At 64.0% G+C, this 22,386-nt stretch overlaps 1 protein-coding gene across 2 annotated transcripts; it reads right to left on the minus strand.

Moving 5' to 3' along the window:
- Window positions 1-340: 340 nt before the first annotated feature.
- On the minus strand, window positions 341-22,219 carry TRIM28 (tripartite motif containing 28). 2 transcript variants are annotated; one of them, XM_063425020.1, is made up of 18 exons: window positions 21,957-22,219; window positions 20,145-20,245; window positions 19,938-20,070; window positions 16,656-16,776; window positions 13,615-13,731; window positions 11,132-11,246; window positions 10,905-11,051; window positions 8,417-8,531; window positions 7,356-7,456; window positions 6,911-7,079; window positions 6,787-6,826; window positions 6,081-6,140; window positions 4,910-5,120; window positions 3,778-4,103; window positions 2,498-2,594; window positions 1,945-2,019; window positions 657-791; window positions 341-582 (listed from the first exon to the last, which is right to left on the minus strand). In XM_063425020.1, the coding sequence occupies exons 1-18, from the start codon at window positions 22,189-22,191 to the stop codon at window positions 445-447; spliced, it is 2,436 nt and encodes an 811-aa protein (XP_063281090.1). In that variant the 5' UTR covers window positions 22,192-22,219; the 3' UTR covers window positions 341-444. The 2 variants fall into 2 exon arrangements, with proteins under 2 accessions (XP_063281090.1, XP_063281089.1); XM_063425019.1 differs by having other exon boundaries at window positions 19,938-20,088.
- Window positions 22,220-22,386: the final 167 nt, after the last annotated feature.

Raw genomic sequence — 22,386 nt, forward strand, 5'->3', positions numbered from 1 at the left:
CGTACCGGGCCCGGTTTCCCGCCCCGGTCCCGCCCGCGGGGCCATCCCGGGCCCGCTCCCTCCCCTCCCAGTGCTGCCCGCCCCCGCCCCACCCGCTCCCAGTTGGGCTCAGGGGGCGGCAGAAGGGAAGATGGGGGGCACTGGGGGGGATCCAGCCCTGAAACGAGGGAGGGTCCCGGAGCCGCAGGTGCAGCCAGGCCCTGAAACGAGGGAGGGTCCCAGAGCCGCAGGTGCAGCCAGGCCCTGAAATGAGGCAGGGTCCCGGAGCCGCAGGTCCAATCCAGGCGCTGAAACGAGGGAGGGTCCCGGAGCCCCAGGCACTGAAATGAGGGAGCACCAGGAGCACGAGCAGGGCTTTATTTCCCCAGGTGACCCCGCGATAACGGGGGACAGGGACATTCCAGGACCCCGGGCTGGGGGCACACGGGGGTCCCGGGAGGGGGCTCAGCACCCCGGGGACCCCTCCAGGGCCTCCTCGGGATCCAGCAGGAGCCGCGAGAACTTCTGGTCTCCGAAGGCGGTGCTGAGGCGGCTCTCGAGGAAGCGCTGCAGCCCCAGGATGGACTGCACGTCCGCCTTGTCCTGGGGGGCACAGGGGGGTTCAGGGGGGCTGGAGCCCCCCGGGACCCCCCCCGGACCCCCGGGCACGGCCTGACCTCGGTGAGGCGGTGGAACTGCTGCAGCAGGCGCCAGCCGTCGCGGGCAAACTCCTCGGCGCTGCCGTAGGGCGGGCTCAGCTTCTCCTGCAGCCGCGCCCGCATCAGCGTCAGGTCGATGGCGTCGCGGCTGTCCTGGGGACAGGGGACAGGGGACAGGCTGTGACACCACTGGGACCGGCCTGGGACCAGTCTGTGACCCAACTGGGACCAGTCTGTGACCCCAAATGGGACGAGTCTGAGACCAGTCTGCGACACAACTGGAACCAGTCTGGGACCAGGCTGTGACACACCTGGGACCGGTCTGAGACCAGTCTGTGACACAACTGGGACCAGTCTGGGACCAGGCTGTGACACACCTGGGACCGGTCTGAGACCAGTCTGTGACACAGCTGGGACCGGTCTGAGACCAGTCTGTGACACAGCTGGGACCAGTCTGCACCGGTCTGTGACCCCAACTGGGACCAGTGTGTGACCAGTCTGTGACACCACTGGGACCAGTCTGGGACCAGTCTGGGACACAACTGGAACCCGTGTGTGACGCCCACTGTGACCAGTCTGTGACCAAACTGGGACCAGTCTGGGACCCCTGCTGTGACCCCTACTGGGACCAGTGTGTGCCCCCCACTGTTTCCAGTCTGTTCCCAGTCTGACCCCCGCCATGCTCCCCACTATTTCCAGTCTGTGACCCCCGCTGTTTCCAGTCTGTGCCTCTGCTGTTCCCTGTCTGTTCCCAGTCTGACCCCGCTGTTCCCAGTCTGTTCCCAGTCTGTTCCCAGTCTGAGCCCCACTGTTCCCAGTCTGTTCCCAGTCTGTTCCCAGTCTGACCCCGCTGTTCCCAGTCTGTTCCCAGTCTGTTCCCAGTCTGACCCTGCTGTTCCCAGTCTGTTCCCAGTCTGTTCCCAGTCTGACCCCCGCTGTTCCCAGTCTGTTCCCAGTCTGACCCCCGCTGTTCCCAGTCTGTTCCCAGTCTGACCCCGCTGTTCCCAGTCTGTTCCCAGTCTGACCCCCGCTGTTCCCAGTCTGTTCCCAGTCTGACCCCCGCTGTTCCCAGTCTGTTCCCGGTCTGTTCCCAGTCTGTTCCCAGTCTGACCCCGCTGTTCCCAGTCTGTTCCCAGTCTGTTCCCAGTCTGTTCCCAGTCTGTTCCCAGTCTGACCCCGCTGTTCCCAGTCTGTTCCCAGTCTGAGCCCCGCTGTTCCCAGTCTGTTCCCAGTCTGTTCCCAGTCTGTTCCCAGTCTGACCCCCGCTGTTCCCAGTCTGGCCCCGCCGTGCCCCCGCCGGGCTCACCGGGGAGCTGCAGAGGCGCTGCAGGGGCCGGCAGGGCTCGTGGCACAGCAGCTCCAGCAGGACGAACTCGCACCTCTGCGGGGTGGGGACACTGAGGTGACACCGGGAGCGACCCAAGGGCCCCGCGGTGGTGGCAGAGCCCCCGAGGGCGCCACGGTGGAGACAGAGCACCCGAGGGCCCCGTGGTGGTGACACAGCACCCGAGGGCCCCGCGGCGGTGACAGAACCCCGGAGGGCCCCGCGGCGGTGACAGAGCACCCAAGGGCCCCGCGGTGGGGAGAGAGCACCCAAGGGCCCCGCGGCGGTGACAGAACCCCGGAGGGCCCCGCGGTGGGGAGAGAGCACCCGAGGGCCCCGCGGCGGTGACAGAGCACCCAAGGGCCCCGCGGTGGGGAGAGAGCACCCAAGGGCCCCGCGGCGGTGACAGAGCACCCCAGAGGGCCCCGTGGTGGTGACAGAGCACCCGAGGGCCCCACAGTGGTGACAGAGCACCCGAGGGCCCCGCGGTGGGGAGAGAGCACCCAAGGGCCCCGTGGCGCCGCCCCGCGCTCACCTGCTGGTCCTGGGGGCTCAGCTTGTGCGAGGGGCCCTGCCCCGCGTCCGGGCCGGGCGGGGACAGCTCCTGGCACAGCAGGCACGTCCACTCGGGGCTGCGGGAATGGGATCCAGTGGGATTGGTGACCAGAGACCCCCAGGGGTCCGGGATTGGGAATTGGATCCCATGGGATCGGCACCCAAAGACCCCCAAGGGTCTGGGATCAGGACCCCATGGGATCAGCACCCAGAGACCCTCAGGGGTCTGGGATTGGGAATGGGAACAGGATCCCATGGGATCGGTGACCAGAGACCCCCCAGGGGTCCGGGATCGGGAATGGGATCCCATGGGATCAGAGCCCAGAGACCCCAAGAGGTCCAGGATTGTGAATGGGATCCCATGGGATCAGAGCCCAGAGACCCCCAGGGGTCCGGGATCGGGAATAGGATCCCGTGAGACCCTACAGGTCTGGGATTGAGGGGGAGGGGCTGCTGGGGGTGGGGAGGGGGGATCCCATGAGATTTGGGGTCGGTAGGGGGATTCCCAGAGGATCAGGGATAGGAGATCCCAGGATCCAGGAGGTCAAAGATCTCAGATCCAGCTGATCTACAGGGAGGTGACACTGGAGCACTGGATCCCAACAGATCCAAGGGAGGTGGCACGGGGCAGTGGATCCTGGGGACATTGGGGGACTCAATGGTGACACAGGGCAGTGGATCCTGGGGACATTGGGGGACTCGGGGAGGTGACACAGGGCAGTGGATCCTGGGGACACTGGGGGACTCAGGGAGGTGACACAGGGCAGTGGATCCTGAGGACATTGGGGGACTTAGGAGTGGCACAGGGCAGTGGATCCTGGGGACACTGGGGGACTCAGGGAGGGGACACAGGGCAGTGGATCCCAGGAACATTGGGGGACTCAGGGGGGTGGCACAGGGCAGTGGATCCCGGGAACATTGGGGGACTCAGGGGGGTGGCACAGGGCAGTGGATCCCGGGGACATTGGGGGACTCAGGGAGGGGACACGGGGCAGTGGATCCTGGGGACATTGGGGGACTCGGGGAGGTGACACAGGGCAGAGGATCCTGGGGACACTGGGGGACTCAGGGTGGTGACACAGGGCAGTGGATCCTGGGGACATTGGGGGACTCAGGGAGGTGACACGGGGCAGTGGATCCCGGGGCCCAGGGAGGCACTGAGGGGCAGCGGATCCCGGCGGATCCCGGCAGATCCCAGCGGATCCTGGCAGATCCCAGCGGATCCCGGCAGATCCCAGCGGATCCCGGCGGGTCCCGTACCTGGGCACGTCCTGCAGGGCGGGCAGGTGGCAGTGCAGGTGGAAGCAGCGCTGGCAGCGGTCGCACATCACCACGGCCCCGGCCTGGCCGCACACGCGGCAGCACGAGACCCCCGGGAGCCCCCCCGGGACCACCGGGATCTCCCCCGGGGCCACCGGGAGCCCTCCCGGGACCCCCGGGAGCCCCGCCAGGACCACCGGGAGCCCCGGGCCAGGGGAGGAGCCCGGGGCAGGGCCCGGCTCCCCCGGGAGAGGCGGCGGCAGCCCCACGGGTTTGGTGTCCCCGATGTCCCCGATGTCCCCGATGGGCGACTCCTGCTGCTCCTCCTGCACAGGGGGACACGGTCAGGGAGGGGAGACCCCCACCTGGGCAAGGGAGGAGCACAGGGGACACTCACCTGGACGGGGAGGGACACTGGGGACACTCACCTGGACGGGGAGGGACACTGGGGACACTCACCTGGATGGGGAGGGACACAGGGGACACTCACCTGCATGGGAGGGACACTGGGGACACTCACCTGCATGGGAGGGACACTGGAGATGGGGAGGGACACTGGGGATGGGGAGGGACACTGGGGACACTCACCTGCATGAGAGGGACACTGGGGACACTCACGTGCATGGGGAGGGACACTGGGGACACTCACCTGCATGGGGAGGGACACTGGAGATGGGGAGGGACACTGGGGATGGGGAGGGACACTGGGGACACTCACCTGGATGGGGAGGGACACAGGGGACACTCACCTGGACGGGGAGGGACACTGGGGACACTCACCTGCATGGGAGGGACACTGGGGACACTCACCTGCATGGGAGGGACACTGGAGATGGGGAGGGACACTGGGGATGGGGAGGGACACTGGGGACACTCACCTGCATGAGAGGGACACTGGGGACACTCACCTGGATGGGGAGGGACACAGGGGACACTCACCTGCATGGGAGGGACACCAGGGACGGGGAGGGACATTGGGGACACTCACCTGGATGGGGACAGGGACGGGGGACACTCACCTGGATGGGGAAGGGGACAGCGGAGGGGAACACGGGACACCCTTATCTGGACAGGGAGGGGGACACGGTGGCAGTGGGACAGGGGGACCCGGATGGGACCGGGGGACGCTCACCTTGACAGGGAGGGCTCCGTGTGGCTCTGCTGTCCCCGCTGTCCCCTGCTCGATGACAATGACGCTGAACTCCTCGGCCGAGGGCCCCGGGAAGATGCGGAACACGGGCGGCTGCGCCGGGTCCAGCTCCAGGTCCAGCTCCAGGCGCTCCAGGCTCACCCGCGGCACCTTGGGGAGCCGGGGGCTGCCCTGCGCCCCGGGGGGGCCCCGCCTGGGGACAGGGACACGGCTGGGGGACACCCGGACTGCCAGGGGACAGGGCTGGGGGACCCCCAGACTGCCAGGGGACAGGGCTGGGGGACCCCCGGACCGCCAGGGGACAGGGCTGGGGGACCCCCGGACCACCAGGGGACAGGGCTGGGGGACCCCCGGACCACCAGGGGACAGGGCTGGGGGACCCCCGGACAGCCAGGGGACACGGCTGGGGGACCCCCGGACAGCCAGGCGACAGGGCTGGGGGACCCCCAGACAGCCAGGGGACAGGGCTGGGGGACACCCGGACTGCCAGGGGACAGAGCCCAGGAGCTCGGGGGCCTGCGAGTCCCTGGCATTGGGGACAGGGGGACCAGAGACAGGGACAAGGGCAGGAGTGATGGGGACACCCAGGGACAGTGACAAGGTCAGGGGCACTGGGGACAGTGACAAGGTCAGGAGAATTGGAGATGGGGGCAGCCCAGGGACAGTGACAAGGTCAGGGGTGTTGGGGACACCCAGGGAAAGTGACAAGGGCAGGAGAATTGGAGATGGGGGCAGCCCAGGGACAGTGACAAGGTCAGGGGTGTTGGGGACACCCAGGGACAGTGACAAGGCCAGGAGTGTTGGGGACAGTGACAAGGTCAGGGTACGGGGGACAGTGACAAGGTCGGGGTGTTGGGGACAGGGGGAGCCCAGGGACAGTGACAAGAGCAGGGGCCTTGGGGACACACAGGGACAGTGACAAGGCCAGGGGTGTTGGGGACAGTGACAAAGTCAGGAGTGTTGGGGACACCCAGGGACAGTGACAAGGTCAGGGGTGTTGGGGACAAGGGTGGCACGGGGGGACCCCGGAACAGGGGACAGGGACGTCCTGGCCAAGGGACCTTTAGGACAGGAGGGGCTGCAGGTGGCCCTGGACAGAGGTGACAAGGGACAGAGGGGTCCCAGGATCTCTCCTTCCCTCCCCTCTAATTACCGCTTAATGAGCAGCTTCTTAACGAACTTCTCCTCCCAGGGAGAACTCCCGGGTTTCCTCCTGGATACAGGGAAGGGGGGGGTCAGGGCAGCCGGGGGGCTCCAGGGAGCCCCAAATGTCACCCCTGTGACAAGGGGCCACCACACGGGGTGACAGGGGACAGGGGAGTCCAGGGGGGTGACAAGAGAAGGGGTCCAGGGGGGTGACAGGGGGTCTAGGGCGGGTGACAAGGGACAGAAGATCCAGGGGGAGTGACAAGGGACAGGAGGTCCAGGGGGTGACAAGAGAAGGGGTCCAGGGGGGGTGACAGGGGACAGGGGTCCCAGGGGGGTGACAGGGGACAGGAGGTTCTTGGGGAAGGCCAATGCAGGACAGGGGATGGCAGGACATGAAGTGACAAGGACAGGAGGGAGCAGGACAGGAGGGTGGCGAGGGACAGAACAGAGCAGGACATGGGGGACAAAAGACAGGGGGTCCCAGGGGTCCAGGTGGGGTGACAAGGGACAGGGGGTCAAGGGGGAGTGACAAGAGAGGGGGTCCAGGGGGGTGACAAGGGACAGGGGGTCCAGGGGGAGTGGCAAAGGACAGGGGGTCTCAGGGGGTCCAGGGGGGTGACAAGGGACAGGGGTCCCAGAGGGAGTGACAAGGGACAGGAGATCCAGGGGGTCCAGGGGGGTGACAAGGGACAGGGGCCACCCCCCCTCACCTCCTCGCTGCGGTGCCGGCGCTCTCAGGGGGGCTGGTGGCTGGTGACAAACACGGCGTCAGGGGGTCCCCTCGTGTCCCCTCCCGTGTCCCCTCCCGTGTCCCCTCTGTGTCCCCCCACTCACCCAGCTCGGGGGTCTCGGCCGGCCGCGGGTCCAGGTGGGGTGGGGACAGCTGGGGGGGACAGTCCGGCCCCTCGGCCCCGCCCAGGGGCGCCCAGGGGGGCTCCTGCTCCCCGAGGAGCAGCTCGGGGGTCACCTGTCCCCCGCTGACCACCATGGCCTGGGGGTGGCCCTGGGGACAGGGGGGTGTCACCGGGGGGCTCCCGGGGGGCCAGGACCCCCCAGGGTCTCCCCACGGTACCTGCGAGGCAGGGAAGGGGTCCCGGGACCCCCCAGGGTCCCCCCACGGTACCTGCGAGGCGGGGAAGGGGTCCCGGGGGCTGGGACCCCCCAAAGCCCCCCCACGGTACCTGCGAGGCGGGGAAGGGGTCCCAGGACCCCCCAAAGCCCCCCCACGGTACCTGTGAGGCGGGGAAGGGGTCCCGGGGGCTGGGACCCCCCACGGTACCTGCGAGGCGGGGAAGGGGTCCCGGGGGCTGGCGGCCGGGGGGCTCAGCGAGGGCGGGGGGCTCAGCGAGGGGGGGAGGGGCTGCTCCGAGATGATGGTGCCTGCGGGGGGAGGGGTCAGGGTGGCCCTGGGGGCCCTGACACCCCCTGTCCCTTGTCACCCCCCACCCGGGACATCCTGTCCCTTGTCACCCCTCCCTGACACCCCCTGTCCCTTGTCACCCCTCCTGACACCTCCTGTCCCTTGTCACCCCCACCCTGGGACATCCTGTCCCTTGTCACCCCCCACCCTGGGATATCCTGTCCCTTGTCACCCCTCCCTGACACCCCCTGTCTCTCGCCACTGCCGTCCCGATCCCCCCTGTCTGTCCCCGCTGTCTCTGCTGTCCCCATTGTCCCTGCTGTCCCCTGGGGTGTCCCCGCTGTCTCTGCTATCCCCCCTGTCCCCACTGTCCCCTGGGCTGTCCCCTGGGCTGTCCCCCGGGTTGACCCCAGGGTGCCCCCTAGGCTGTCCCCGCTGTCTCTGCTGTCCCCACTGCCCCCTGTCCCCACTGTCCCCCGCTGTCCCCTGGGGTGTCCCCCGGGTGTCCCTTCACCGAAGCTCTCGGCGCTGCGGGTGTCCCCTCTGTCCCCTCAGGTGTCCCCACTGTCCCCGGGTGTCCCCTCACCGAAGCTCTCGGCGCTGCGGGTGTCCCCTCTGTCCCCCCTGTCCCCGCTGTCCCCCGGGTGTCCCCATTGTCCCCCAGGTGTCCCCTCACCGAACCTCTCGGCGCTGCGGGTGTCCCCTCTGTCCCCCCTGTCCCCACTGTCCCCTGGGTGTCCCCATTGTCCCCCGGGGGTCCCCACTGTCCCCATTGTCCCCTCACCGAAGCTCTCGGCGCTGCGGGTGTCCCCTCTGTCCCCCCTGACCCCGCTGTCCCCCGGGTGTCCCCACTGTCCCCCGGGTGTCCCCATTGTCCCCTCACCGAAGCTCTCGGCGCTGTGGGTGTCCCCTCTGTCCCCCCTGTCCCCGCTGTCCCCGTTGTCCCCCGGGTGTCCCCACTGTCCCCATTGTCCCCTCACCGAAGCTCTCGGCGCTGCGGGTCCAGGCCTGCAGGTCCCACTGGAATTTCAGGTCCCCCTGGGGCTCGGGGGGCTCCACGGTGACCCGGAGAGCCCGGAGGAGCTGGGCCTGGAGCTGGGACAGGGACAGGGGACATGGGGACATGGGGACACTGCCAGGGTGACAGGGGACATGGGGACGCTGCCAGCGCCCTCAGCAGCTGGGCCTGGAGCTGGGACAGGGACAGGGGACATGTGGGGACATGGGGACACGTGGGACACTGCTGGGGTGGCATGGGACACAGGGACATGGGGACACTGCCAGTGCCCTCAGCAGCTGGGCCTGGAGCTGGGACAGGGACAGGGACACGGGGACATGGGGACACTGCCTGGGGTGGCATGGGACATGGGAACACTGCTGGGGGTGGCACGGTGGTGTGGGGACACAGGGACACTGCCCGGGGGTGGCACAGTGGCGTGGGGACACTGCCCAGGGGTGGCACGGCAGTGTGGGGACACAGGGACACTGCCCAGGGGTGGCACGGCGGTGTGGGGACACAGGGACACTGCCCGGGGGTGGCACGGTGGCGTGGGGACAGCCAGAGCACCCCAGGGACGTGTGGGACCACAGTGGGACTCAGGGGGACAGGATGTGGCACCCTGGTGGCACCTGTCACCTCCCAGGGCTTTCGAGGGGACCTGCTGGGGACAACCCCCGGCCACAGCACCACGGGACACCGAGCAGTGGCATCAGGGGACACTGGGGACACTGGGGACAAACCGTCCCCCCTGAGCCCCAAAACAGGGGACACAGGGGACACTGGGGACAAACTGTCCCCCCTGAGCCCCAAAACAGGGGACACAGGGGACACTGGGGACAAACCATCCCTTGGGGACTGCCCTGTGACCACCTGAGCCCCAAAACAGGGGACACAGGGGACACTGGGGACAAATTGTTCCCCCTGAGCCCCAAGCAGGTGACACAGGGGACACCTGGGCCCAGGTGAGATGAGGCACAGCCCAGGGGTGGCTTCGCTCCCAGAGCACAGAGTCCTGGTGACACAACTGTCCCCAAGTGTCCCCAAGCGCCACCCCTGGAGGTCCCACACTGAGGTGCTGGTCTGGGGGCTCTGAGGGGGTTTGGGGGGTTCCAGGGGGGTCCAGGGGGGTCTGAGGGGCACAGCCTGGGCACGGCTTCACTCTGAGAGCCAGAGTCCCAAAGGACACAAGTGTCCCCAAGTGCCACCTGCAGCCCGAGGAGCTGTTTTGGGGGGGCTCTGAGGGGATCTGGGGGGTTCCAGGGGGTTCTGAGGGGGATTTGAAGGGTCCCAGGGGAGTCTCTGGGGGGTTCAAGGGGGGTCCCTGTGGGTATTTCGGGGTGTCCCAGGGGGTCTCTGTGGGTCTCTCGGGGGTCCCAGGGGGGTCCCTGTGGATATTCTGGAGGGTCCCAGAGGTGTCCCAGGGGGTCCCTGTGGGGATTTGGGGGGTCCCAGGTGGTCCCTGTGGGTTTCTGTGGGTCCCAGGGGGGTCCCTGTGGGTATTTTGGGTGTCCCAGGGGGTCTCTCGGGTCTCCCAGGGGTTCCCTGTGGGTATTTTGGGGGGTGTCCCAGCGGGTCCCTGTGGGGATTTGGGGGGTCCCAGGGGGGTCCCAGGGGGTCCCCGCGGGTATTTTGGGTGGTCCCAGAGGTGTCCCAGGGTCTCCCCGGGGTTCCCCACGGGTATTTTGGGGGTCTCTGTGGGTATTTTGGGGTCTCCCCGGGGTTCCCCACGGGTATTTTGGGGTCTCCCCGGGGCTCCCCGTGGGTATTTTGGGGGTCCCTGTGGATATTTTGGGGTCTCCCCGGGGTTCCCCGCGGATGTTTTTGGGGTCTCCCCGGGCTCCCCGCGGGTATTTTGGGGGTCCCTGTGGGTATTTTGGGGTTCCCCGCGGGTATTTTGGGGTCTCCCCGGGGTTCCCTGTGGATATTTTGGGGTCTCCCCGGGGCTCCCCGCGGGTGTTTTTGGGGTCTCCCCGGGGTTCCCCACGGGTATTTTGGGTGGTCCCAGGGGTCTCCCCGGGGCTCCCCGCGGGTATTTTGGGGGTCCCTGTGGGTATTTTGGGGGTCCCTGTGGATATTTTGGGGTCTCCCCGGGGTTCCCCGTGGATATTTTGGGGTCTCCCCGGGGTTCCCCGCGGGTGTTTTTGGGGTCTCCCCGGGGCTCCCCGCGGGTATTTTGGGGTTCCCCGTAGGTATTTTGGGGTTCCCCATGGGTATTTTGGGGTCTCCCCGGGGCTCCCCGTGGGTATTTTGGAGTTCCCCATGGGTATTTTGGGGTCTCCCCGGGGCTCCCCGCGGGTGTTTTTGGGGTCTCCCCAGGGCTCCCCGCGGGTATTTTGGGGGTCCCTGTGGGTATTTTGGGGTCTCCCCGAGGGTCCCTGTGGATATTTTGGGGTCTCCCCGGGGCTCCCCGTGGGTATTTTGGGGTCTCCCCGGGGTTCCCCGCGGGCGTTCCGGGGTGCAGCCCTCACCAGGCTCCTGCAGCGCAGCATGGCGGCGCCGTGGGGGCGGCGCAGGGCGCGGGCGGTGAAGCGCAGCACGTGCTCCTGCAGCCGCTGCGCCCGGCCCAGCGCGCGCTGCTGCCGCTGCAGCCGCTGCTGCCGCCGCTCCGTCGCCCTCTGCGGGGACAACGCCGCCGCGTCACCGCCGTGACGTCACCGTGGCGATGGTGGCGTCACCGCGGTGTCCCCGGGCTCACCTGGGCGTCGCCGAGCAGCGCGCGGCCGCGCCGGTTGAGCTCGCGCATCACCTGCAGGATGGCCGTCTTCACCTGCACCTGCACGCGCTGCTGCGCGTCCGCCGCGCGCCGGAGCCTGCCGAGACCGGGCTCAGGGCACTGGGGGGACTGGGGGGACTGGGGGGACTGGGGACACTGCGGAGACCGCGGGTCAGGGGCACTGGGGGACACTGGGGGACACTGGGGGCACTGGGGACACCGCGGGCCAGGGGCACTGGGGAATACTGGGGGACACTGGGGGCACTGGGGACACCGCGGGTCAGGGGCACTGGGGAATACTGGGGGGGCACTGGGGGGCACTGGGGGACACCGCGGGTCAGGGACACTGGGGAATACTGGGGGACACTGGGGGCACTGGGGACACCGCGGGTCAGGGGCACTGGGGAATACTGGGGGGGCACTGGGGGGCACTGGGGACACCGCGGGTCAGGGACACTGGGGGAACTGGGGGGACTGGGGACACTGCGGAGACCGTGGGTCAGGGGCACTGGGGGGTCACTGGGAGGCACTGGGGGTATTGGGGGGTATTGGGAGGCACTGGGGGCATGGCAGGGGGCACTGGGGGGGCACTGGGGGGCACTGGGGGGCACTGGGGGCACTGGGGGGGCACTGGGGGGGCACTGGGGGGGCACTGGGAGCACTGGGACACCCACGAGTTGCGCAGCTCCCGTGCAGAGCGCTGCAGCGCCCTGTGCCGCTCCCCCAGGCACTGGGGGACACTGGGGACACTGGGAGGGCACTGGGGGGCACTGGGAGGGCACTGGGGGCGCACTGGGGGGCACTGGGGACACTGGGGGGCACTGGGACACCCACGAGTTGCGCAGCTCCCGTGCAGAGCGCTGCAGCGCCCCGTGCCGCTCCCCCAGGCACTGGGGGACACTGGGGACACTGGGGGGGCACTGGGGGGCACTGGGGGGCACTGGGGGGACACTGGGGGGCACTGGGGGGCACTGGGAGCACTGGGACACCCACGAGTTGCGCAGCTCCCGTGCAGAGCGCTGCAGCGCCCCGTGCGGCTCCCCCAGGCGCTGGGGGGCACTGGGGGGCACTGGGAGGCACTGGGGGACACTGGGGACACTGGGGGGGCACTGGGGGGGCATGGCGGGGGGCACTGGGGGGACACTGGCGGGACACTGGCGGGACACTGAGGGCACTGGGGGGCGCGGGGGGCACTGGGGTGACACTGGGGGGCACTGGGGGGACACTGGGGGACACTGGGGGGGTACTGGGGGACACTGGGGACACAGCGGTTCAGGGCTGTGGGGGCCACTGGGGGGCACTGGGGGCGCACTGGGAGCACTGGGGACACTGGGGGGCACTGGGGGGCACTGGGGACACTGGTGGGGCACTGGGGGCACTGGGGGGCACTGGGGGGGCACTGGGGGGGCACTGGGGGCACTGGGGGGGCACTGGGGGCACTGGGGAGCACTGGGGGGCACTGGGGACACTGGGGAGCACTGGGGGGCACTGGGGACACTGGGGGGCACTGGGGGGACACTGGGGGGGCACTGGGGGGCACTGGGAGCACTGGGACACCCACGAGTTGCGCAGCTCCCGTGCAGAGCGCTGCAGCGCCCCGTGCCGCTCCCCCAGGCACTGGGGGACACTGGGGACACTGGGGACACTGGGAGGGCACTGGGGGACACTGGGGGGACACTGGGGGACACCCACGAGGCGCGCAGCTCCCGTGCAGAGCGCTGCAGCGCCCCGTGCCGCTCCCCCAGGCACTGGGGGGCACTGGGGGGGCACTGGGGGGCACTGGGGACACTGGGGGGCACTGGGGGGGCACTGGGGGGGCACTGGGGGCACTGGGGACACTGGGGGAGCACTGGGGGGCACTGGGGGACACCCACGAGGCGCGCAGCTCCCGTGCAGAGCGCTGCAGCGCCCCGTGCCGCTCCCCCAGGCACTGGGGGGCACTGGGGACACTGGGGAGCACTGGGTGACACTGGGGGGGCACTGGGGGGCACTGGGGGGCACTGGGAGCACTGGGACACCCACGAGTTGCGCAGCTCCCATGCAGAGCGCTGCAGCGCCCCGTGCCGCTCCCCCAGGCACTGGGGGACACTGGGGACACTGGGGGGACACTGGGAGGCACTGGGGGACACTGGGGGGCACTGGGAGGGCACTGGGAGGGCACTGGGGGACACTGGGGGGGCACTGGGGGACACCCACGAGTTGCGCAGCTCCCGTGCAGAGCGCTGCAGCGCCCCGTGCGGCTCCCCCAGGCACTGGGGGGCACTGGGGACACTGGGGGGGCACTGGGGGGCACTGGGGGGTACTGGGGGACACTGGGACACCCACGAGTTGCGCAGCTCCCGTGCAGAGCGCTGCAGCGCCCCGTGCCGCTCCCCCAGGCACTGGGGGACACTGGGGACACTGGGGAGCACTGGGGGGGCACTGGGGGGGCACTGGGGGGCACTGGGGAGCACTGGGACACCCACGAGTTGCGCAGCTCCCGTGCAGAGCGCTGCAGCGCCCCGTGCCGCTCCCCCAGGCGCTGCAGCAGCGCCGCCAGCACCGAGCGCTGCTGGAGAACGGCGTCGTCCAGGGGCTGCGAACTGGGGGGGAATGGGGGGAATGGGAGGGGAAATGGGGGAAAAATGGGGGGAAAATGGGGGAAAACGGGGGGAAAATGGGAGGGAAAATGGGAGGGAAAATGGGGAGGGAAATGGGGAGGGAAATGGGGAAGGAAATGGGGAAGGAAATGGGGAAGGAAAATGGGAAGGAAAATGGGGGGGAAAAATGGGAGGGGAAAATGGTGGGAAAATGGGAGGAAAATGAGGAAGGAAATGGGGAAGGAAAATGGGGAGGGAAATGGGGGAAAACGGGGAGAAATGGGGGGGAAGGGGGGAAATGGGGGAAAACGGGAGGGAAAAGGGGAGGAAAAATGGGAGAGAAAATGGTGGGAAAATGGGAGGAAAATGAGGAAGAAAATGGGGAAGGAAAATGGGGAGGGAAATGGGGAAGGAAATGGGGAAGGAAATGGGGAAGGAAATGGGGAAGGAAATGGGGAAGGAAATGGGGAAGGAAATGGGGAAGGAAATGGGGAAGGAAATGGGAAGGAAAATGGGGGGGAAAAATGGGAGGGGAAAGGGGTGGGAAATGGGAGGAAAATGAGGAAGGAAATGGGGAAGGAAAATGGGGAGGGAAATGGGGGAAATGGGGAGAAATGGGGGGGAAAGGGGGGAAAATGGGGGAAAATGGGGGGGTAGGGGGGGAAAAGGGGGGGAAATGGGGGGAAAATGGGGAAGGAAATGGGGAGGGAAATGGGGAAGGAAATGGGGAGGGAAATGGGGGGGAAACGGAGAGAGAATGGGGGAAAATGGGGGGAAATGGTGGGAAAATGGGAGGAAAATGAGGAAGAAAATGGAGAAGAAAATGGGGAGGGAAATGGGGAAGGAAATGGGGAAGGAAATGGGGAAGGAAATGGGGAGGGAAATGGGGAAGGAAAATGGGGAAGGAAAATGGGGAAGGAAAATGGGAGGGGAAAAATGGGAGGGGAAAAATGGGAGGTGAAAATGGGAGGAAAATGAGGAAGAAAATGGGGAAGGAAATAGGGAGGGAAATGGGGAGGGAAATGGGGGGAAATGGGGGGAAATGGAGGAAAATGGGGGGAAAACGGGGGGAGAATGGGGGCAGAATGGGGGGGAATGGGGGGGCAATGGGGAGGGAATGGGGAGGGAATGGGGGGGAAAATGGGGAGGAAAATGGGGAGGGAATGGGGAGGGAAATGGCGGGAAAAATGGCGGGAAAAATGGCGGGAAAAATGGCGGGAAAAATGGCGGGAAAAATGGGAAGAAAGGGGGGCAAACCAGGGAGAAATGGGGAGAAACGAGGGGAAATAACAGGAAAACCAGGGAGAAATGGGGAGAAAATGGCGATAAACAAAGAAATGGGGCAAAACCAGAGAGAAACCAGGGAGAAGTGGGGAGAAACCGAGGAGAAAATGGAAAAAACAGAGAAACGGGGAGAAACGGGGGAAAAACAGGGGGAAAATGGGGAAAAAACGGGGAAAGAGAGGGGAAATGGAAAAAATGGGAGAGGAAAAAGAGGTGGAAAAGAGAAGGAAAAGAGAAGGGAAGAGGGAAAAGGGACAGGACAGGGAGCACAAAACCAGGGAGAAAGGGAGAAAATAAAAAAGGGAAAAGCAGGGGAGAGAAAAAAGGGGGGAAAGGTGGGAAAGGAGAAAATGGAAAAAGGGGAAAAAGGAAAAAGGGGAAAAAGGAAAAAGGGGAAAATGGAAAAAGGGGAAAATGGAAAAAGGGGGGAAAGGCGGGAAAGGAGAAAATGGAAAAAGGGGGAAATGGAAAAAGGGGAAAATGGGGAAAAAGGGGCGGAAAAAGGGAGGAAAAGACAGGAGAAAAGAGAAAGAAAAAAGAACAATTAATCTTATAAACTCATTAACCATTAATAAGCTAATTAGCCCTCATTAGGCATCGATTATCTAATTAATTAGGTTAGTGCACTAAGAAGTTTTAGTTAACAAGATGCCTCAGATTACAGATTCTATCATTTAATCCTTAGTTACTTTAAGATCCTGCCTAACAAAAATGTGTTTAATACCATTAACGATCAAGTAAATTAATTAGTGAAATAAGCAGATAATTAAATATATTTTCAGCTAAGTAATCGAACTATTATTGATTCCCCCAAAAGTTTGACCACTCTGAGAGCAAAACTGAAAAAAACTGAGCAAAACCCGGCAAAATCATAAACAAAGCTCAACTAAGACTGATTAAAAACGCAATTAATTGGAACAATCAATAACATCACTAATTGAACAGTCACTAATCAGCTCTCTCCAGTTCCAGCCACCCCCTCTGCTCATGAATTCTCATTTTAACCCTTCAGAACCAGCCCAGCTAACGAGCTTTGTTTATAAAATCAGTAATTAATTAGCAGCAGTAATTAACCTGCAGGCCAACTCCGGGTGTTTTGGAGTAATCAATTAGCTTAATTAATTAATTAAAGCCCCTTCAAGGGTGCTTTACCTGGCTGAGCAGGCGCCCCTTCCCTCACCCAGACCCATTCCCTTTCCTGGGCTGGCAGATTGCTGCGCTAACGAGCTTTGTTTATAAAATCAGTAATTAATTACCAGGAGTAATTAACCTGCAGGCCAATTCCGGGTGTTTTGGAGTAATCAATTAGCTTGATTAATTAATTAAAGCACCTTCAAAAGTGGGCTGGCCGAGCAAGTGCCCCTTCCCTCACCCAGACCCATTCCCTTTCCCAGGCTGGCAGATTGCCCAGCTAATGACTTTGTTTATAAAATCACTAATTAATTAGCACGGGTAATTAACCTGCAGGCCAACTCCGGGTGTTTTTCAGTAATCAATTAGCTTAATTAATTAATTAAATCCACCTTTAAGGGTGGGCTGGCCCCTTCCCCCACCCAGACCCATTCCCGCTCTCCCGCCCCGGCGATTGCGGCGGTAATTAGCGTTAATTAGCGGTAATTAGCCCCGCGGGGGGCGGCACTCACGGGTGGTGGCGGTGGGTGCCCCGGTGGTGGCACTCGTGGCAGGTGAGGGCGTCGCAGGTGCCACAGAACAGCGCCAGAGGCAGCGCCGGGTGCGCCGGGCACGGCGCCGGGCACGGGGCGGCTGCCGAGAGAGCACGGGGAGAATGGAGAGGGGAAATGGGAAAAATGGGGGAAAATGGGAAAATGGGGGAAAATGGGAAAATGGGAAAATGGGGGAAATGGGGGAAATGGGGAGGGGAAATGGGGGAAAATGGGGGAAAATGGGGAAATGGGGGAAAATGGGAAAAGGGGGGAAAATGGGGGAAATGGGGGAAATGGGGAAATGGGGAAAATGGGGGAAATGGGGGAAAATGGGAAAATGGGGGAAAATGGGGGAAATGGGGGAAATGGGGGAAAAGGGGATGGGAAAATGGGGGAAATGGGAAAATGGGGGAAAAGGGGGAAATGGGGGAAAAGGGGGGAAAATGGGGGAAAATGGGGGAAAATGGGGGAAATGGGGGAAAAGGGGGGAAAAGGGGATGGGAAAATGGGGGAAATGGGGAGGGGAAATGGGGAGAGGAAATGGGGGAAAATGGGGGCAAAATGGGGGCAAAATGGGGGGAAAAATGGGGGAAAGGGGGGGAAAACAGGGAAAATGGGGGGAAATGGGGGAAAATGGGGGGAAGTGGGGAAAAAGGGGGGGAAAGGGGGGGGAATGGGAATGGGAAATGGGGGAAGAATGGGAATGGGGATGGGGGAATGGGGGGGAAATGGGGATGGGAAAAAGGGGATGGGAAAATGGGAACGGGGACGGGAAAATGGGAATGGGGGAAAAAGGGGAAAAATGGGGGAAAATGGGGGAGAATGGGGGGAAAATGGGGGAGAATGGGGGAAAAATGGGGGAGAATGGGGGGAAAATGGGGGGAAAATGGGGAAGAATGGGGGGAAAATGGGGGGAAAATGGGGGGAAATAGGGGAAAGCAGGGAAAAATGGGGGAAATGGGGGAAAAGGGAATGGGAAATGGGGGAAATGGGGGGCAAATGGGGGAAAAATCAGGGGCAAATGGCGGAAAATGGGGGAAAACAGGGAATGGGGATGGGAATGGGGGAAATGGGGGAAAACGGGGAAAAAGGGGAATGGGGATGGGGGAACGGGAAAATGGGAAAAGAGGAAAATGGGAAAATGGGAATAGGGGAAATGGGGAAAGGAGGGAAAATGGGGGGAAATGGGGGAATGGGAAAATGGAGGGAAAAGGGGGAAAAGGGGGGAAAAGTGAACGGGAAAAGGGGAACGAGAAAAGGGGAACGGGAAAAAGGGAAAAAGGGAAAAAGGGAAAAAGGGAAAAAGGGAAAAAGGGAAAAAGGGAAAAGGGGAAAAGGGGAAAAGGGGAATGGGGGAATGAGAATGGGAAAAGGGGAAAATGGGAGAAAAAGGAGAAATGAGAAAAAGGGAAAATGGGAAAAAGGGAAAATGGGAAAAAGGGAAAATGGGAAAAAGGGAAAATGGGGGAATGGGAAAGGGAACAGTGGAATGGAAATGGGAAAATGAGAACAGGAATGGGGGAATGGGAATGGAAATGGGAAAATGGGAACAGGAATGGGGGAATAGGAACATGAACAGGAATGCGAACGGGAAAATGGGAACGAGCAAACAGAAATGGGATGGGAATGGGGATGGGAATGGGGATGGGAATGGGAATGGGAATGGGGATGGGAATGGGGATGGGAATGGGGATGGGGATGGGGATGGGGATGGGGATGGGGATGGGAATGGGGATATGGGAATGGGGATATGGGAATGGGGATATGGGAATGGGGATATGGGAATGGGGATATGGGAATGGGGATATGGGAATGGGGATATGGGAATGGGGATATGGGAATGGGGATATGGGAATGGGGATATGGGAATGGGGATGGGAATGGGAATGGGAATGGGGATGGGAATGGGGATGGGAATGGGGATGGGAATGGGAATGGGGATGGGAATGGGGATGGGAATGGGGATGGGAATGGGGATGGGAATGGGGATGGGAATGGGGATGGGAATGGGGATGGGAATGGGGATTGGGTGGCAGCGGGAACAGCACCGAGAATAGAACTGAAACAGGGCCAGGAACAGCACTGGGAGGGGGAATGGGGCAGCACTGGGAATGGGCCTGGGAATGGTGACAGGGGATGGCACTGGGAATGGTGACAGGGGATGGCACTGGGAACGGGGCTGGGAATGGTGACAGGGGATGGCACTGGGAATGGTGACAGGGGATGGCACTGGGAATGGTGACAGGGGATGGCACTGGGAACGGGGCTGGGAATGGTGACAGGGGATGGCACTGGGAATGGTGACAGGGGATGGCACTGGGAATGGTGACAGGGGATGGCACTGGGAATGGGCCTGGGAATGGTGACAGGGGATGGCACTGGGAATGGTGACAGGGGATGGCACTGGGAACGGAGCTGGGAATGGTGACAGGGGATGGCACTGGGAATGGTGACAGGGGATGGCACTGGGAACGGAGCTGGGAATGGTGACAGGGGATGGCACTGGGAATGGTGACAGGGGATGGCACTGGGAACGGAGCTGGGAATGGTGACAGGGGATGGCACTGGGAATGGTGACAGGGGATGGCACTGGGAACGGAGCTGGGAATGGTGACAGGGGATGGCACTGGGAATGGTGACAGGGGATGGCACTGGGAATGGTGACAGGGGATGGCACTGGGAATGGGCCTGGGAATGGTGACAGGGGATGGCACTGGGAATGGTGACAGGGGATGGCACTGGGAATGGGCCTGGGAATGGTGACAGGGGATGGCACTGGGAACGGGGCTGGGAGGGCACCGGGACAGTGCTGGGATGGCACTGGGACAGGGCCCCAAATGGCACCGAGAATGGCACCGGGACGGATCCACTGACAGCATCAGCAGGGACAGGAGATGAGAGAGAGGACAGAGGGGACAGGAAGGTGGCACAGGTGACAGGGACTCGCCCAGTGCCCTCATGGTGTGCTCCCAGGTGTACCTGACCCTGTGGTGCGCCTCCACACAGGTGTCACACAGTGATGGGGACAGGGCAGAGGTGGCAGGAGGTGACAGGGAGGTGACAGGGAGGTGACAGGGAGGTGACAGGAGGGTGGCACAGACTCACCCAGTGCCCTGACGGTGTGCTCCCGGGTGTACCTGACCCTCTGATGGGCTTTCACACAGGTGTCACACAGTGATGGGGACAGGGCGGAGGTGGCAGGGAGCAGACAGGAGGTGACAGAAGGGACAGGGAGGTGACAGGAGGGTGGCACAGACTCACCCAGTGCCCTGACGGTGTGCTCCCGGGTGTACCTGACCCTCAGGTGCGCCTCCACGCAGGTCCCGCACAGCGGCTCCGCGCACTCCTGGCAGAAGCTGGTGGCCGCCGCGTTGTCCTCGCAGCTGGTGCAGCTCTGGGGACAAGGGACACGCTGGGGGGCCCTCCCTCCCCCCCAATCAACGCTAATTAGCGCTAACGAGGCAGTACCTGCCCGCCGGCCTGGCCCAGCGCCGGCCCGTCCTGCAGGAAGAAGTTGTCCGTGATGTCCCCGAGGGGACACTGCTGGTGGCACACGGGGCAGTTGAACACTGCGGGGACAGGGAGGGGACAAAGTCACCCCCCGTCCTCCTCTGTCACCTCCCCTTGTCACCAAGGGCCGGCTCATCAGCGGGGTGGGGGCTGGGGACCTCCAACACGGAGCCCAAGGGCCACCAGGGCCACTGATGTCACCTCAGAGAGGTCCCTGGAGTCCCCAGAACCTGCCTGGAGAGGGACGGGGACAAGGAGCCACCCACGGGGTCACAGTGTCCCCTAAACCTCCCCGGAGAGGGACAGGGACAAGGAGCCACCCACGGGGTCACAGTGTCCCCTAAACCTCCCCGGAGAGGGACAGGGACAAGGAGCCACCCACGGGTGGCGCCCAGTGTCCCCCGGGGCAGGGTCACAGTGTCCCCTGGGGCAGGGTCACAGTGTCCCCCGGGACGGACAGAGGGGTCCCACCCTCCCCGCAGAGCCCCCAGTAAGTCCCAGTAAGTCCCAGTGCTCCCAGTGATTCCCAGCGACCACAGTAACTCCCAGTGATTCCCAGTGCTCCCAGTAACTCCCAGTGATCCCAGAAACTCCCCGTGCCTCCCCAGTGATTCCCAGCGATCCCAGTAACTCCCAGTGCCCCACCAGTGCTTCCCCAGTGATCCCAGTAACCCCCGTGCCTCCCCAGTGATCCCAGTAACTCCTAGTGCTTCCCCAGTAACCCTCAATGTTCTCCTTAGCCCAGCGATCCCAGTAACTCCCAGTGCCCCACCAGTAACTCCCAGTGATCCCAGTAACTCCCAGTGATCCCAGTAACTCCCCATGCCTCCCCAGTGATCCCAGTAACCCCCAGTGATCCCAGTAACTCCCAGTGCCTCCCCAGTGATCCCAGTAATTCCCAGTGATCCCAGTAACTCCCCGTGCCTCCCCAGTGATTCCCAGTGATCCCAGTAACTCCCAGTGATCCCAGTAACTCCCCATGCCTCCCCAGTGATCCCAGTAACCCCCAGTGATCCCAGTAACCCCCGTGCCTCCCCAGTGATTCCCAGTGATCCCAGTAACCCCCAGTGATCCCAGTAACCCCCGTGCCTCCCCAGTGATCCCAGTAACCCCCAGTGATCCCAGTAACCCCCGTGCCTCCCCAGTGATTCCCAGTGATCCCAGTAACCCCCAGTGATCCCAGTAACCCCCGTGCCTCCCCAGTGATCCCAGTAACCCCCAGTGATCCCAGTAACCCCCGTGCCTCCCCAGTGATCTCAGTAACTCCCAGTGATCCCAGTAACCCCCGTGCCTCCCCAGTGATCTCAGTAACTCCCAGTGATCCCAGTAACCCCCGTGCCTCCCCAGTGATCTCAGTAACTCCCAGTGATCCCAGTAACTCCCAGTGATCCCAGTGATTCCCAGTGATCTCAGTAACTCCCCATGCCTCCCCAGTGATCCCAGTAACTCCCAGTGATCCCAGTAACTCCCAGTGCCCCACCAGTGATCCCAGTAACTCCCAGTGATCCCAGTAACCCCCGTGCCTCCCCAGTAACTCCCAGTGATCCCAGTAACTCCCAGTGGTCCCAGTGATTCCCAGTGCTTCCCCAGTAACCCTCAATGTGCTCCTTAGCCCAGCGATCCCAGTAATCCCCAGCATTCCCAGCAAACCCTAAAACCGCACCGACCCCCACTGATCCCAATAATTCCCGGCGCCTCCCCAGTGTTCCCCGAGCTCCCAGTAAGCCCCAGTAAGCCCCGGTAGCTCCTCGTGCTCCCGCCTCCCCTCACCCTGCCCGTCGGCGCCGGCGGCTCCCGGCGCGGCCCCGAGGCAGCCCCGGCACACGGAGTGCAGGCAGGGCAGCAGCCGCGGCTCCCGCTGGGGGCTGAGCCGCTCCCGGCAGGCCCCGCAGAGCTCCAGCAGCTCCAGCAGCTCCGGCGGCTCCGCTCCTTTCGCCCCGGGACCGTCCCCGACCGCCGCCGGCAGCGCCGCCGCCATGGCTGCCGCGTCCCCCTCAGCCGCCATACAGCCGTCTGCTCCCGCCCCCGCCCGGGGAGCAGCCAATCACCGCCCGCTGCGCGAGATTGACAGCGGGGAGAACCAATAGAAGAACTGAAAGGCGGACACTGACAGGGCAGGGAGCAGCGGGAGAAGAGCAGGTGGGAAAGGGCGGGAAGACGCCTCTGGCACGTGGACGTGAACAGACCAATCAGCGCGCAC

This window comes from Prinia subflava, unplaced genomic scaffold (assembly GCF_021018805.1).
Source record: "Prinia subflava isolate CZ2003 ecotype Zambia unplaced genomic scaffold, Cam_Psub_1.2 scaffold_48_NEW, whole genome shotgun sequence".
Classification (NCBI taxonomy): Eukaryota; Metazoa; Chordata; class Aves; order Passeriformes; family Cisticolidae; genus Prinia; species Prinia subflava.

Bases quoted from the DNA above. Each gene is read 5' to 3' on its own strand.
- TRIM28 (XM_063425019.1), bottom strand. From the start codon at position 22,191: ATGGCGGCTGAGGGGGACGCGGCAGCCATGGCGGCGGCGCTGCCGGCG. The intron at 16,777-19,937 runs GTGAGTCTGTGC...CTCTCTCGGCAG, and splicing joins GCACACCGTCAGGGCACTGG to CCGCCCCGTGCCCGGCGCCG. The intron at 2,595-3,777 runs GTACGGGACCCG...CCATTCCCGCAG, and splicing joins GCCCTGCAGGACGTGCCCAG to CCCCGAGTGGACGTGCCTGC.